Raw genomic sequence first — 17123 nt, 5'->3', positions numbered from 1 at the left:
ACAAGCTACAGCTGATTGTAAAAACGTGTGAATATGATGTATGTGCATTTTTCTAACTAACATGGTAATAATCTGTTATTACGAAAACTTTTTTACTTTGCGTGATATTCATCGTTGAAATGCTAAAAACTCGAAACGAGGGGATGCAGAATATTTAAAATACATCGTCGCAAGTTGATCGCTCGATACTTCTGAACATAAAGAGCATGCGTGTGAAACTTTTGCTGCAGTAGATATTTTCTGAAAAAGAAATAGGTGCCAGTCTTTAAATAACATTCAACATGGACAGTTCAAAATATACAGCATATCAAGGTGCTTCTTGTGATCATTGTAATTGAGAAAGAGATGAGTAATTTTATAAAACATACGATTATTTATGATAACATTTAATGTTTTTGTTATATTTTGTCATCATTAATAAAAAAATATTTTTTCAATGCTGATTATTAATATACTTATAACTATTGTAATAAACATTAGCATTTATCATCATATTTGAAATAAGGATCTGTATTGTCTCTGTTTATTCCTATTTATTATTTTTTAAAGAATTGGTAAATTTGTATAATTAATAAAACATTTATTTTTGCAAACATTTTATTTATGTAATTTAATAAACATAATATTTTATACGTTCTTTCTAAATCTGAATCAGTGGATAGTCACTAATTACCCAGTGGCACTGATAATCAACTGAAGTTCAACTAAAAAAAGAAAGAATATTTGAGCATTATCTAACTAAAATATTGATATTTGCATTGTCAATTTTAATTTTCCAATACCATATTCATTGAATTTAAGCACTAAAACAAGGTTAGTTAGATCACATAATAAAGATTAACTAGGTTAAGGATCTCACATTTAATTCACTGATTATCAGTGGCATACTTGATTATCCACTGACTCAGATTTAGAGAGTTTATATTAATTATTAATTCATGTATTAATTTAAGATTTTATTACGTTTTTCATAAGCTATGACTTACTTAAGTTTCTATAGGTAGATTTCGAATGGGCAGTGAAACTCAATCGTATAACTTTAGATTTTATTGGACTTTGGCCTAAAACCGCACAAAATCCTCGACAGAAATTAATGTGCAATTTTCGAGTACTCATCGTTTTCACAGCGATAACATTCGGCGTTCTGATTCCTTCTATACATTCCTTTATAAGAATTTATGGTGATATCATGCTAATGATAGATAATTTACAATTTACTTTACCAGCTATAAGCTGTTCGATAAGAATCGCGATTTTTTGGTGGAAAAAAGAAGGTACAAATAATTTCCTGCTGTAACTCTGAATTGTTAAATATAATAAACATATAAGCGACATGCAAACTTATAACAAAATTACAATAAATTCTAATTAAAAAAAAATTATTTATGTTTTTAGATTATTTAAATTTATACGTTACGAAATTAATTTTTACATACGTTATGAAATTAATTTTTTAAACATGCACATATATGTATGCATATCTATGTGTCTGATTTATTAATTTATGTAAATAGCAAACTTTAAATTAGAAATTTAGAATTATAAAACAAAATCTTAAATTGTTTATTTATATCCTTTTCTATTTTTCTATCTATCATTTTTCTTAAAAATACAAGATAATTTTTTTTCGATTCTATTATTAAGCTTATATTAAACTATTTTTGCTTAAAATTAAACCTATTGTATAATAGTTTCTATTTCAATAATATTAAATGTGTATTAAAATACACAATATTAATATACAATATTAACATTTTTGAAGCTATCACACCAATCATTGATATGATTGCGGAGGATTGGATAAAATCGAAAAATGCGCAAGAGAGAAATATTATGATCAAAAAAGCGCAAATTTCACGTATGATTATTGTGTGTGCATATTGTATCATGGTCGTGGGATGCTTATTTGTTATCGTTCCCCCTGGATTTGGAATACCGATAAGATTAACGACCAATATTACTGATCCAGGCAAAATAGTACCATTACAAACTCATTATATTTACGATGTAACAAAACAACCTCAATACGAATTGACGTATATTAGTCAAACTATCTATATAGTTCTCGCAGTTTTATCTTATACTGGAATCGATCATTTTCTTGGGCTGCTAGTTTTCCATATATCTGGTCAGTTAAACATTCTCAAAAATCGTTTGATAAATTTGGATAAATATATCAATTCTCACGACATGTTAAAAATATGCGTGGCACGACACATTCGTTTACTTAGGTATAGTATTTTCCAAAAAATTTACAGTAATAATTAATTTGTGAAAAATAAATGTGAAAAATATATGGTAATAATAATTTATATAATTTATTTTTAACATATAAAAATAAGAGCATAAAAAACCACAGCACAAGTTATAGTTTGTGATATTTAATTATTATTACATTAATTAAAACATTACATATTTAATGTTTTAATTAATATAATAATAATTAAATATCACAAACTATAACTTGTGCTGTGGTTTTTTATGCTCTTATTTTTATATGTTTAATATTATAACCATGTTAGTTTTCAAGATATAATTTATTTTTGTTTTATATCTAATAACATAAAATATCTTTCATAGAGCCATTGCTATTATCGAAGATACATATAATGTAACACTTCTCTCATTATTTCTATACTTTGCAATACTTTTCGCTTTCTACGGCTTCCGCATAATCATCGTAAGTTAATATTTAAGCAAATACTTAAAAATGAAAATTAATTAATTAATTAATTTTAAATACAAAAATAAATTTACAAAATTATAAACAAAAATAATATCTAAATTATATTAGGTGTTGGAATTAATTCGTAGCGTTTTTAATGAAAGAATGTTATTTATTTCACATGAGCATTAAAAAATACATTAATGAAAGTACTTCCCATCACTTGTAAAACGCTACGAATTAATTCCAACACCTAATATTTAAAAGAAATACTATTGTTATTATATTTATAAAATATATTATATTAAATATCTAAATTTTAATTACAAAAATACTTCTATCACACATATCATTTTATAAATTTATATAGCTATTTGATGAAGGAAATGATTTATCACTCACACATTTGGTATTCTTTATATCTACATTTTTTAATTTATTTGCACATATGTGTCTATATTGTGCTCTTGGCGAGTTTTTAGTAGCCCAAGTAAGTTGTTTTCCTTTTTTTTTTGTAAATGTATATACGACGCTCTACATATTAATACATATTTTTCATTTAACAAAGATATTATTATGAAAATAAATTTATTATTTTTTATACAAATAGTGAAAATTAATATCAAAAATTGATAAAATAATTTATATTAAAAAATTAAATATTGCGAAAATTTAATGTAAACTTTTGAAAAAATAAAAATTAATACATAATTTACATTGCATTTATTGTTTACATAAATATATTAATTTACATTTTAACTAACGGTACAAATTGATTTATAATCAATGAATTAATTTCATTAAGAAATAATATATAGATACAATTTTTATTCAAAAATGCTTTCAATATTTTTTAGTGTAATGAAATATATTATGCAGCCTACAGTAATGAATGGTACTCCGTGAATTCAAAAATTACACAAGATTTATTGTTATTGTTAATAAGAGGTGCCAAACCGATTCATCTCACCGCTGGAAAAATATTCCCTATGACAATGATGACATTTTGCAGGGTAAGATACAATATTTTTATATTTAATTATTACTATTGTAAAAAAAGCATTTTTAAATAGTTTTAATGATATTTCATATATGTATATATAATAAATCTATATTATAATAATTTAAAAATTTCTAAATATTTTATTTTATTATATTCGTGTATTTTTTAGGTACATTTATGTATCTATTTTATGTATACATTACGTACGTCTTAAATTTCGTGATTACATATCCATATTATTAATTATTATTAAAAGTATTTTTTTCAGTTAATAAAAACATCAGTCGGATATATATCTGTTTTGCATACAACGAGAAGTCATTAAAAAAATAAAATATTATAAATCTGAATTTTTTTGAAAATATTATTATTTTATAAAATGCAATAATCCAAAGTTATGTAAATATTAAAATGTCATGAAATAAATTACAAAGTTTATTGTATAATTTCATAAAAATGTGTTAGCAATTATATTAGATAATAAGAAGCAATCTAGAATTAAATTTAATTCTGTTTCAATTTAAAAAGTACCATTTTCAAATCAAACCAGCAAATATTAATTGTTAATATTAATTACAGTATGGGTTCCTACAAACGAACGACTTTGTAGCGCCAATTAAAAGCGTCGACCCAAAAGATATGGGAACTATATTTTTCGACAATCGATATCCAAATTAAGTAGTAGACAATAATTCAATCTTGTCGTTATCGATTTTTTTTCAGAAAAAATTTATCACTAAAGCATCAATGTTGAATGTCGTTGCAATCGATAGTTAATACCCTTATTCCAAGACAGGCGGACTATCATATCCCTCAAAAAGATACAAGGGATCGCCAAGGGATCGAATCAAAGTGGTAAATTTTTTCTGAAAAAAAAATCGATAATCTACTACTTAATTTTGATATCGATTGTCGAAAAATATATAATTCCCATATCTTTTGGACGATCACGAAGGTAGCCATATAACTTACCCAAATAGATACAATTTTACATGGAGTAAAAAAATTATATTTGCAGTTTTTACACACTTTTTTCTATTTGTTAATTAAAAATATTTATTAATAAAAAATATTTTGTTATATGTCTAAATAAAGTATATATTACAACTATCGTCTTGTTGTGTATTATTTGCATTAAAAGTGATAATGAAAAAGAAGTTTATCATATCACTTTGTTTTTAGATTATATTTCTTAAATAAAAACTAAAAATCAAATTTTAGACATAAATATCAGTTAGAAAGTATTTTTTATAAGATATAGTTGTTATTATAATATTGCTTTCAATTTTGTATAATATTGCTATTTAATATTGCTTTCATTAACTTTTTAATAAAATACACAAAACATGCAACTGAAGGCAATAATGCCACATATATTTCTAATCTTTTCTTTTTACAGGAGTTATATATTCCAAATAAGTTTTAATAAATTTTATGAATTTAATATTATTTTGGATTAATGTATTTAAGGACAAATTTTTTGCATTTATAATTATTAATTATTAAAATTCTTGGACTTTCGATAACATTGTATTATATAATAAATAAATGAAATGCAATTATAATAAATAAATGAAATGCAATAATATATGTTTTTTATTAAAAAATGAACACTATAAGTATTATGATACTTAATATGAATTCTTCTTAACTACAGTTAGAATTTTACAGCCTTTTCCAGACGCGTGGGAACATACCATACGTATGGGCGCTTTTCCCAACAGCATGATCAACTTGCAACTTTTTATTCGTAAATGTCTCAAGTTCTTGAAAATTTGATAAAAATTCGAAACTAGAATTAACGGAGGAAATTGAAAACTTCTTGTTACAAGTCGATAATTTGCTACTTTCAAGAAGGCATATTAAAAGCATGCGCACGAGAAATGTTTTTTGATGTTCAGGAGGTAACATCGATTCATGAAAAAGACAGAGACATCAGTCTTTAGATAACACTAGACATGGAAAGTTGGAAATATGACCGAGGTGCTTATAGTCTTGATCACTGTAGCTGTAAATAAAAATTTTAAGGAAGTATTTACTTTATTTGCAATACGTGAAAAGAGTGAAAGTATTTGTAATAATAATAATTTATGTTTTATTAAATCAACATTAACAGAAATTATAAATTATCGCTTTTTATAGTGTAACGTGTTTTTTATACATCTATATCAATCTTAATATATGTAATATCTTTATTATGTTATTAAATGACATGTAGTAACCTGTTGGCTAATTACATCATGTTTAAGTTCAATCATAATTATTAGTTATTTGTTTCTTCATATAAATAATTTAAACTCATATAAATAATTTAAACTTACATGATAAAATTTCTAAGCAAAAATTCTTCGATATATTATTTTAAACGTATTTCATTAAATAATTTAATATTTTGTATATTTTTGTATATTTGATCTATATAATAATGTTGTATATTAATAATAATGTTGTATTATAGTATATTTTGTATTATGTAATCTTTTTAACAATCTTCGGACTTATCAAGATTTCTGCAGATTTTGAGTGGGCGATGAAATTAAATCGTTTCACTTTAGATTTCCTTGGACTTTGGCCTAAGAACATTCAAAATCCTTGGCAAAAGTTAATGTGCAATTTTCGAGTGCTGATAGCTTTCCTGGGAATAACGTTCTGCCTTTTTATTCCTTCAATACATTCATTGATAATAGTTTTTGGAGACATTTTACTTATATTAGATAATTTACAAATTACTTTACCAGTTACGAGCTGCTTGATTAGAATCATAATTTTTTGGTGGAAAAAAAAAGGTAAATATTATGTTTTGTTTATAAAAAAGAGAGAGTTACAAATGGTTAATAATACATGATTAAAATATTAAAAGTTCAATATTAATAATTATATATCTTTAAATCTTTCATATTTATTCACAGATATGAATTCAGTTCATAAATAGATATATCTTATTTATTGTGTATATGTACATACATTATAGTTAATCATGTCAGTATGCTTTCTAAAAAATTTATGAGTATATTAAGTATTTCACAGATTTATAAATTTACGTTATTATAAATATTAGGAAGAATAAATTTAAAATAGACATGTAAAAAACTTAAAACAAAATCTTTTAAATAAGATTCTTGTCACTAATTTTTTTGTAAATAGAAATATTATATAAATTATGAAAAAGAATATATTATATTGACCTTTTCAGTATATGCACATAAATACTTTTATATCCTCTATTATCAATAAAAAAGACATACATATATACATATGTAAATAATATTATTGAATGTATAAGATATTTTTTTGTAAATTAATTAATATTTCCAATTGTAAATTATAATATCATTATGCTTTAAATTTTAAAGAATTAAAAAAAATAACAGCAGTTCATATGATTTTTATGATTTAGAATTGATTTTAATATATCTTCATTTTAAAAAATCTTGTAAAACGTACATAAAATTATTTACTTTTCAAGCTGTTATACCGATTATAAACATGATCACAAATGATTGGATAAAAATAAAAAATGATCAAGAAAGAAATTTAATGATACGAAGAGCGCAAACTGCACGAATAATTATTATTTGTTCCTATTGCATAATGGGATTACAATGGTTTTTTATTTCTATACTGCCTATTTTTGGAGTGACAATGAGACTGACACCTAATATTACTGATCCAGGAAGGATACCAATGCCTTTACAATCTCATTATATTTATGATATAACAAAAAGGCCGCAACATGAATTAACATTTATTAGTCAGGCAGTCTATGTAGCTATCGGTATGATGGCCTATACTGGAGTGGACAATTTTCTCAGTCTCGTAGTTTTTCATATATGCGGACAATTAGACATTCTTGAGAATCGTATGCAACATTTAGATAAATACAAAAATTATCCCAAAATACTGAGACGCTGCATAGGAAAACATATTCGTTTGCTTAGGTTTGTTACTTGTAAAAAAAACATATATGTATGTGATAATCTGTACAAAATATGTGATTGAACATATTTGGTACATAAAATGTCTTCCACAGAGCTATTGATATCATTGAAGATACGTATAATGGAATACTTCTCTCTTTATTTATATATTTTGCGATACTTTTTGCTTTCTATGGATTTCGGATAATTAGCGTAAGTATTATTGAAACTGAAAATTAAATAAAAAGACGTTTACATCTAAATTATCCTGCTGAGTAATTATGTATATTTTAATGATTATAATCAATAAGTTATTACATTTAAATTTACATGTTATTACAAAATTAAATATTATTAGTAATAGGAATAATTATGTTGTATCGTTTATGTTTTTTCATAACTTAATTAGCTATTCGATGAGGGAAATGATATGTCGATCACTCACTTAATCTATTTTATATCCTCTATTATCAATATATTTACACACATGTGCCTATATTGCGTCCTTGGCGAAATTTTAGTGGCTCAGGTAATGAGTTACATGAATATTTTATTTTATTTCGGAATTACTAAATTGATTTTGTATAATTTTGCATGTTAACTATAAACTACTGTGCATATGTAATAATGACTAATTTTTATTTATATATGAATCAATGCAATAATTGATATCTAAAAGTATTTTTAATATTTTTAAGTGCAACAAGGTATACTATGCAGCATATAGTAATGAATGGTACACCATTGATCCAAAAATTGCAAGAGATTTGTTGCTCTTAATGACAAGAGGTTCTAAACAGATTTGTCTTACTGTTGGAAAAATGTCTCCTGTTACAATGGCCACATTTTGCAGTGTAAGATATTTTAATATTTAATTATAATTATTATAATAAAATATTATTCAATGTCATAAAAATTTAGTTAAAATCTATTATATCTATATAAAATTTGAATTATATATTTTATGTACATGTGCAATTTTCATCAAATTTTATGATTATTTAACTATTAAATTTATATTGTTAATCATATTATTATTTAAAAAATATGTTTTTAGTTAGTAAAAACATCCGTTGGTTATATATCCGTTTTGCATACAACAAGAAGGTGATACTAAGTATAAAAAAATGGAAACTTTTTGCCAATATTATGCAATTTTTGATAGAATACGATAGAAATATGCCGATATTCACATGTCATTTGCAAATAAATATATCTTAGTGCATTATTCAAGTAGAATATGCTTAGAATTCTATAATGATAAAAGAATTAAATAATAATAAAAATGAGTTAGTAATATAAAAAATAATGTCGGAAAATTTAATTATTTAAAATAATCATAAACTGCAGATACTTGTTAAATCGTAAACCTTTTTTTTTATATTTAACTATTTATTTTATATAATATGTAAATTAAATATGTTATTAGATATAAATTACAATAACACTAATTTTATATTCAGTATTATATTTCAAAAGTTATTTATTTAGTGAAATAAAAGTTATGTTAAACAAAATATGCTTCGTTTCTATGACAGTCTTTTTCATTCACTTTTATTGTAAATAGTTTTGAGATATAAAAAAATTTATCTCCATTTAAAATGTAATTATTTGTATTTTCTTACATTAATCAATTTTTCTATTCTGTATTTTCATACACATATATATATATATATATATGTGTGTATGTATATAATAAGTACCACTACAAATGCATTATATTTATGATGTAACAAAATTACCTCAGTACGAAGTGACGTATATCAGTCAAACTATCTATATAGTCTCGCAGTTATACAATATATACTAGAATCAATCATTTTTTTTGGACTGCTGATTTTCCATATATCGATCCAATTGGACATTCTCAAAAATCATTTGGTAAATTTGGATAATATCAATTTTCACGACATGTTAAAAATATGTGTGGTATACGTGACATTCGTTTACTTAGGTACAATATTTTCCGAAAATATTTACTATAATAATTAATTTATAAAATATATATGGTAATAATAATTCATACAATTTATTTTTGTTTTATATCTAATAAAATAATATAACATAAAATATCTTTTATAGAATCATTGCTATTATTAAAGATACATATAATGTAAGACTTCTCTCATTATTTCTATACTTTGCAATACTTTTCGCTTTCTATGGTTTCCGCATAATCAATGTAATATTAATATTTTAGCAAATACTTAAAAATAAAAATTTATTAATTAATTTTGAATAGAAAAATATATATACAAAATTACTAATAAAAATAATATATAAATTATATTATTAATAATTAAATATTATATTATTAATAATATATAAATTATATTATATATTAGAAAAAATACTATTGTTATTATATTTATAAGGTATTTTATCTTAATATTAAATGTCTGAATTTTAATTACAAAAATGGACAAAAATTACAAAAATGGATTCACACATTTGGTTTTTTTTATGTCTACATTTTTTAATTATTTACACATATGTGTCTATATTGTGCTCTTGGCGAGTTTTTAATAGCCCAAGTAAGTCATATTTTTCTTATTTTTATAAAATAAAAAATATGTTGCATATATAATGCTCTATATATTAATACATATCTTTTATTTTAACAAAGATATTAATGAACAATAATTATTATTTTTCACACGCAAATAGAGAAAATTAATATCAGAAATATATTGATAAAATAATTTATATTAAAAAATTAAATATTGTAAAAATTTAATGTAAACTTTTGAAAAAATAAAAATTAATACATAAATTACATTACATTTATTGTTTACATGAATGTATTAATTTACATTTTAAATAACAACAAATTGATTTATAATCAATGAATTTATTAAGAAATAATATATAGATACAATTTTTATCTAAAAACGATAATTCGATATTTTTTAGTGTAATGAAATATATTATACTAGCCTACAGTGATATATGGTATTCCGAGGATCCAAACATTACACAAGACTTGTTGTTTTTGATAATAAGAGGTGCCAAACCAATCTATCTCACCGCTGGAAAAATGTTTCCCATGATAATGACGACATTTTACAGTGTAAGATATTTTTGTGTTTAATTATTATTATTGTAAAAAAAGACATTTAAATAATTTTAATATTTTGTATATATATGTAATAAGTCTACATTATAATAATTTAAAAACTTTTAAATATTTTAATTTATTATATTCATGTATATTTTATCTATGTATCTATTTTATGTATACATTTTATGTATGTCTTAAATTTCGTGATTACATATATCCATATTATTAATTATTACTAAAATTTTTTTCAGTTAATAAAAACATCAGTTGGATATATATCTTGCATACAACAAGAAATTATTAGAAAAATACAATAAATGTAAATGTTTTTTTAAAAATGTTATTTTTAAAAATATAATAATCTAAAAATTGTGTAAATAGTAAAATGTTATTATAAATAAATTACAAAGTTTACTATATGATTTGAGAAAAATTTGTTAGAAATTATATTAGATAATAAGAAGCATTCTAGAATTAAATTTAATTCTATGTTTCAATTTTAAAAAATCCATTTTCAAATCAAACAATCAAACATTAACTATTTGATATTACAGTATGAGCTCTTTTAGACGAGTGATTTTATAGCGTCACAATCGACGATGTCGACGCATTCATACGCAGCTATTTTGTGGCGCTACAGAAAAATGTCGCGAATATGTTTATATGGATCACATCATTGCGCGACAAGAAATGTCGCGGATGCGTTCAGATCGACATCGCTTCTTGTAGCGCCATGATGTCGCTCATATAAACATATTGATGACACTTTCTTGTAGCGTCACAAAGTAGCTTCATATGAAGTCAGCGTTTTTTATTGTGGCGCTACAATGTTGCTCGTCTGCAGGAGTCCTATATAGACCAAGAGGCCGCTATAGTGATTTTGTTATCCATAGCGACAAGTATGAAAGGTGGATAAACTTTTATTTCATGTAAAACATAAAAACAATACATATATATTTAAGCCTGGTCGCTTAAAAGGGCAAAATATATTTTGCTGTTTCAGCTAGAATTATAGTTGTTTTTTGTATCTAACAGAAAATTATGTATAGTACGCATAGAATTTATACCAGAAATATAAATTCTATCTCTGTCATCTATATAATTAGATGCAATACATATCCAATATCGCAGTACTTGTTAGAAATTTATCTATTTCAGTTATTTTTTGTATTTAGACAATTTTCGCTATAACTGCAAGATTTTTTAGTAGGAGTTGGGCTTTTCAAAATATGGTTCGATTTCGATTTTTTTATTAAAAGCGTCAATGTTGAATGTTGTAATCGAGTTAATACCCTTATTCCAAGACAGGCGGACTCCCATATCCCTCAGAAAGATGCAAAGGATCGCTACACTGGGTCAAAGTGATAAATTTTTTCTGAAAAACATTGATAACAACAAGGAATTTTTATCTACTACTTAATTTTGATTCAGTTGTCGAAAAATATAATTCCCATACCTTTTGAATGATCATGAAGATTTCCCATACCTATCCAAATACGTACAATTTTACATGGAGTAAGAGAATTGTACGTGTTCAGATAGATGTGGCTGCTATCGATTGCAACAACATTCAATCTTAATGCTTTCAGTAAAAAAATTAAAATCTGCAACATTTTGAAAAATCCTCCCCTTCAAGCGACCGCTATCGGGCTTAAATATATATATATATTGCTTTTATGCTTTACATGAAATAAAAAGTTACTCACTTCTCATACTTGTCGCTATGGGTAACAAAATCACTACAATGCCCTCTTAATCTAATATGATAATATAGCATAAATAGATATGAAGGGGAGGACAAGAGAGAGAGAGAGAGAGAGATATACACACACATATGTACTTATTGCGTGCACGCACGCATAACGTATAAATTCAATCTCCACGCGATACGCCATAGTAATTACAATATAATACCATATTATCCCGTATTTGCAGTTCACTTACTTTTTTCTGTTTGTTAATTAAAAATATTTGTTAACAAAAAATATTTTATTATATATCTAAATAAAGTATATATTCCAGCTTAAAACTATCACTTTATTGTGTATCGTTTGTATTAGAAGTGACAATGAAAATGTAAGAAAGATCATCAATACCATTATATCACTTTATTTTTGAAGTATATTTCTTAAATAAGAGCTAAAAATCAAATTTTAGAAACATAAATACCACTTAAAAAGGATTTCCTATAAGATATAAGAATTATTATAATACTGCTTTCAATTTTGCAATCATTAACTTTTTAATAAAATACACAAAACAAAAACGTGCAACTAAAGGCAATAATGCCACATATTTCTATTCATTTCTTTTCATAGAAGTTATATATTTCAATTGAGTTTTAACATAAATTTTATGAATTAAATATTATTTTGGATTAATGTGTTAATTATAGGAAAATTTGTTACACTTATAGTTATTACTTATTAAATTCTTTGACATTCGATAACATCGTATTATATAACGAATAAATAAAATGCAATTTGCAAATATATTCTTTCTATTAAAAAATGAACACCATAAGTGATACTATGATACTTAATACGAATTCTTTTTAACTACAGTTACAATTTTATAACCTTTTCCAGACGCGTGAGAATATAAAGTACGTACGGGCGCTTCTTTCAACAGCATGATCAACTTGCAACTTTTTATTCGCAAATGTCTCACGTGAAGTTCTTGGAAATTTGATGAAAATTTAAAACAAGCGTTAACACAGTAAATTTAAAACTTCTTGTTACAAATCGATTATTCGATAATTTCAAGAAGAAATAAAAGCATGCGCATGAGAAATGTTTTTTGCTGTTTAGGAGGTAACATCGATTCATGAAAAAGACAGAGACGTCAGTCTTTAGATAACACTGGACATGGAAAGTTTGAAATATGACTGAGGTGCTTATAGTCTTGATCATTGTTGAGCTGTAAATAAAAATTTTAGGAAGTATTTGCTTTACTTGCAATATGTGTAAAGAGTGAAAGTATTTGTAATAGTAATAATTTATGTCTTATTAAATCATCATTAACAGAAATTATAAATTATCGCTTTTTATAATGTATCGTGTTTTTTTATTAACATCTGTACTAAGCTTAATATATGTAAAATACTATTAATATCTGTATTATGTTATCAAATGATATGTTGTAATGTTAACTAATTAGCACGTTTAAGCTCAATCATAATTATTAGTTGCTTGTTTCTTCTTATGAATAATGTTTAGACTTATGATTAAATTTCTAAGCAAAAATTGCCCAATATATTATTTTAAGCGTATTTTATTGAATAACTTTTTGTATAATTGGCTTAATTATGGTGTTGTATTATAGTATATTTTGAATTATATAATCTTCTTAACAATCTTCGGACTTATTAAGGTTTCTGCAGATTTCGAATGGGCGGTGAAACTAAACCGTTTCACTTTAGATTTCCTTGGACTTTGGCCTAAGAACGTTCAAAATCCTCGGCAAAAGTTAATGTGCGATTTTCGAGTGCTGATAGCTTTCTTGGGAATAATGTTCTGCCTTTTTATTCCTTCAATACATTCATTGATAATAGTTTTTGGAGATATTTTGCTGATATTAGATAATTTACAAATTACACTACCAGTAATGAGCTGCTCAATTAGAATCATAATTTTTTGGTGGAAAAAAAAAGGTAACCATCATTTTTTGTTTCTAAGCTACAAGGTAAATAGTATATAGTAAATAGTATACAAATAAAATATTAAAAGTTGAATTTAAATTATTATATATCCTTCATATTTATTCACAGATATTTATTCACAGGTTCAGCTCATAAATAAATACATCTTATTTATTATATATATAATCGTGTTAGTATGCTTTTTAAAAAATTTATGAGTATATTAAGTATTTTCTATATCTCACAAATTTATAATATTTTTACTTATGCTATTATAAGTGTTAGAAAAAATAAATTAAAAATAGACATATATAAAACTTAAAATAAAATGTTTTAAATAATATTTTTATCGCTAATTTTTTGTAAATAAAAATATCATATAAGTAAAAAAGAATATATTATATTATTATATTAATTTTTTCAGTATATGCACATAAACACGTATACATACATTTATGTCAATAAAAAAGATTTACATATATATATATATATTAGGTGTTGGAATTAATTCGTAGCGTTTTACAAGTGATGGGAAGTACTTTCATTAATGTATTTTTTAATGCTCATGTGAAATAAATAACATTCTTTCATTAAAAAACGCTACGAATTAATTCCAACACCTAATATATATATATATAAATAATATTATTAAATTTCCATGATACTTTTTCGTAGATTAATTAATATTTCCGATTTTAAATTATAATATTATTATGCTTTAAACTTTAAAAAATTTTTTAAATATAACAGCATTTCATATATTTTTTATGGTTTAGGATTAATTTTAACATGTCTTTATTATGCTCTAAAACGTGCATAAAGTTATTTACTTTTTAAGCTGTTATACCGATTATAAACATGATCATGAAGGATTGGATAAACATAAAAAATGATCAAGAGAGAAATTTAATGATACGAAGAGCGCAAACTGCACGAATAATTATTATTTGTTCCTACTGCATAATGGGATTACAATGGTCCTTTATTTCTGTGCTGCCTATTTTTGGAGTGACAATGAGACTGACACCTAATATTACTGATCCAGGAAGGATACCAATGCCTTTACAATCTCATTATATTTACGATATAACAAAAAGGCCGCAATATGAATTAACATTTATTAGTCAAGCAGTCTATGTAGCTATCGGTATGATGGCCTATACTGGAGTGGACAATTTTCTCAGTCTTGTGGTTTTTCATATATGCGGACAATTAGATATTCTTGAGAATCGCATGCAACATTTGGATAAATACAAAAATTATTCCAAGATGCTGAAACGCTGCATAGAAAGACATATACGTTTGCTTAGGTTTGTTACTTGTAAAAAACATATATGTATGTTTATGATAATATATGTGATTGAACATATTTGGTACATAAAATGTCTTTCACAGAGCTATTGACATCATTGAAGATATGTATAATGGAATACTTCTCTCTTTATTTATATATTTTGCGATACTTTTTGCTTTCTATGGATTTCGGATAATTAGCGTAAGTATTATTGAAACTGAAAATTAAATAAAAAGACGTTTACATCTAAATTATCCTGCTGAGTAATTACGCACATTTTAATAATTATAATCAATAAATTATTACATTTAAATTTACATGTTATTACAAAATTAAATATTATTAGTAATAGGAATAATTATGTTGTATCGTTTATGTTTTTTCATAACTTAATTAGCTATTCGATGAGGGAAATGATATGTCAATTACTCACTTAATCTATTTCATATCCACTATTATCAATATATTTACACACATGTGCCTATATTGCGTCCTTGGCGAAATTTTAGTAGCTCAGGTAATGAGTTACATAAATATTTTATTTTATATTTTAGAATTACGTAAATTAATGTTGTACAATTTTGCATGTTAACTATAAACTATCATACATATAATAATGACTGATTTTTATTTATATATAAGTGTATATAATAATTAATATTTAAAAGTATTTTTAATATTTTTAAGTGCAACAAGGTATACTATGCGGCGTATAGTAATAAATGGTACACCATTGATCCAAAAGTTGCAGGAAATTTATTGCTCTTAATGACAAGAGGTTCTAAACAGATTTGTCTTACTGTTGGAAAAATGTCTCCTGTTACAATGGCCACATTTTGCAGTGTAAGCTATTTTAATATTTAATTATATTCATTATATTAAAATATTATTCAATGTTATAAACATTTAGTTGAAATCTACTATACCTATATAAAATTTAAATTATTTATTTTATATACCAAGTACAACTTTCATCAAACTTTATGATTATTTAACTATTAAATTTATATTGTTAATCATATTATATAATCATATTATTTATATTGTTAATCATATATTGTTAATTTATATTATTATTATTTAAAATATATATCTTTTAGTTAGTAAAAACATCCGTTGGTTATATATCCGTTTTGCATACAACAAGAAGGTGATACAAAGTATGAAAAATGATAACTTTTTGCTAATATTATGCAATTTTTGATAGAATACGATAGAAATGTGCCGATATTAACATGTCATTTACAAATAAATATATCTTACTGCATTATTCAAATAAAATGTGCTTAGAATTCTATTAAGTAATGGTAAAAATGAGTTAGTAATATAAAAAATGACTTGAGAATTGAAATAATCATTACCAGCAGATATTTGTTAAATTGTAAGCCAGTCTTTTTTTAACTATTTATTTTATATTTTATTTTAATACTTTATTAATTAAATATGTCATTAGATATAAGTTAACTAATTTTATATTAAGTATGTTTCAAAAGTTATTTATTTAAAATAAAAGTTATGTTAAACAAAATATGCTTAATTTCTC

The 17123-nt window shown here is 23.8% G+C and overlaps 3 protein-coding genes and 1 long non-coding RNA gene across 17 annotated transcripts in view; 3 read left to right on the top strand and 1 right to left on the bottom strand.

Annotated features, from left to right (window-relative positions):
* Window positions 1-17123, bottom strand: part of LOC147910453 (uncharacterized) — a 132944-nt gene that overhangs the window by 1387 nt on the left and 114434 nt on the right. For all 5 annotated transcript variants that reach the window (XR_015548309.1, XR_015548308.1, XR_015548307.1 and 2 more), the window contains one exon: window positions 97-240. This is a non-coding gene — a long non-coding RNA (uncharacterized LOC147910453). The remainder of the gene's footprint in view (window positions 1-96; window positions 241-17123) is intronic.
* Window positions 223-5928, top strand: LOC105144506 (odorant receptor 13a-like). Of its 8 annotated transcripts, none has more exons than XM_087415801.1 (7): window positions 223-312; window positions 1005-1274; window positions 1763-2231; window positions 2581-2680; window positions 3036-3155; window positions 3523-3678; window positions 5340-5928. In XM_087415801.1, exons 1-7 carry the CDS (start codon window positions 282-284, stop codon window positions 5445-5447), a joined length of 1254 nt encoding a protein of 417 aa, XP_087271927.1. In that variant the 5' UTR covers window positions 223-281; the 3' UTR covers window positions 5448-5928. The 8 variants fall into 8 exon arrangements, with proteins under 8 accessions (XP_087271927.1, XP_087271944.1, XP_087271943.1 ...); XM_087415818.1 differs by lacking the exon at window positions 5340-5928 and adding an exon at window positions 3937-4125; XM_087415817.1 differs by having other exon boundaries at window positions 227-312; window positions 1044-1274.
* LOC105144502 (odorant receptor 9a-like) lies at window positions 5606-13562 on the top strand. 3 transcript variants are annotated; one of them, XM_087416102.1, is made up of 7 exons: window positions 5606-5651; window positions 6175-6454; window positions 7135-7606; window positions 7699-7798; window positions 7995-8114; window positions 8284-8439; window positions 13457-13562. In XM_087416102.1, the coding sequence occupies exons 1-7, from the start codon at window positions 5643-5645 to the stop codon at window positions 13499-13501; spliced, it is 1182 nt and encodes a 393-aa protein (XP_087272228.1). In that variant the 5' UTR covers window positions 5606-5642; the 3' UTR covers window positions 13502-13562. The 3 variants fall into 3 exon arrangements, with proteins under 3 accessions (XP_087272228.1, XP_087272222.1, XP_087272231.1); XM_087416096.1 differs by lacking the exon at window positions 13457-13562 and adding an exon at window positions 8643-9102; XM_087416105.1 differs by lacking the exon at window positions 13457-13562 and adding an exon at window positions 8643-9102 and having other exon boundaries at window positions 5627-5678; window positions 6185-6454.
* Window positions 13457-17117, top strand: LOC105144611 (odorant receptor 9a-like). The gene is made up of 7 exons (XM_087416111.1): window positions 13457-13538; window positions 14019-14298; window positions 15125-15596; window positions 15682-15781; window positions 15978-16097; window positions 16268-16423; window positions 16681-17117. Exons 1-7 carry the CDS (start codon window positions 13530-13532, stop codon window positions 16732-16734), a joined length of 1191 nt encoding a protein of 396 aa, XP_087272237.1. The 5' UTR covers window positions 13457-13529; the 3' UTR covers window positions 16735-17117.

This window comes from Acromyrmex echinatior, chromosome 2 (assembly GCF_024713525.1).
Source record: "Acromyrmex echinatior isolate Ae372 chromosome 2, ASM2471352v2, whole genome shotgun sequence".
In the NCBI taxonomy this organism is placed as follows: domain Eukaryota; kingdom Metazoa; phylum Arthropoda; class Insecta; order Hymenoptera; family Formicidae; genus Acromyrmex; species Acromyrmex echinatior.
This window is presented reverse-complemented; position numbering and strand designations above follow the sequence as displayed.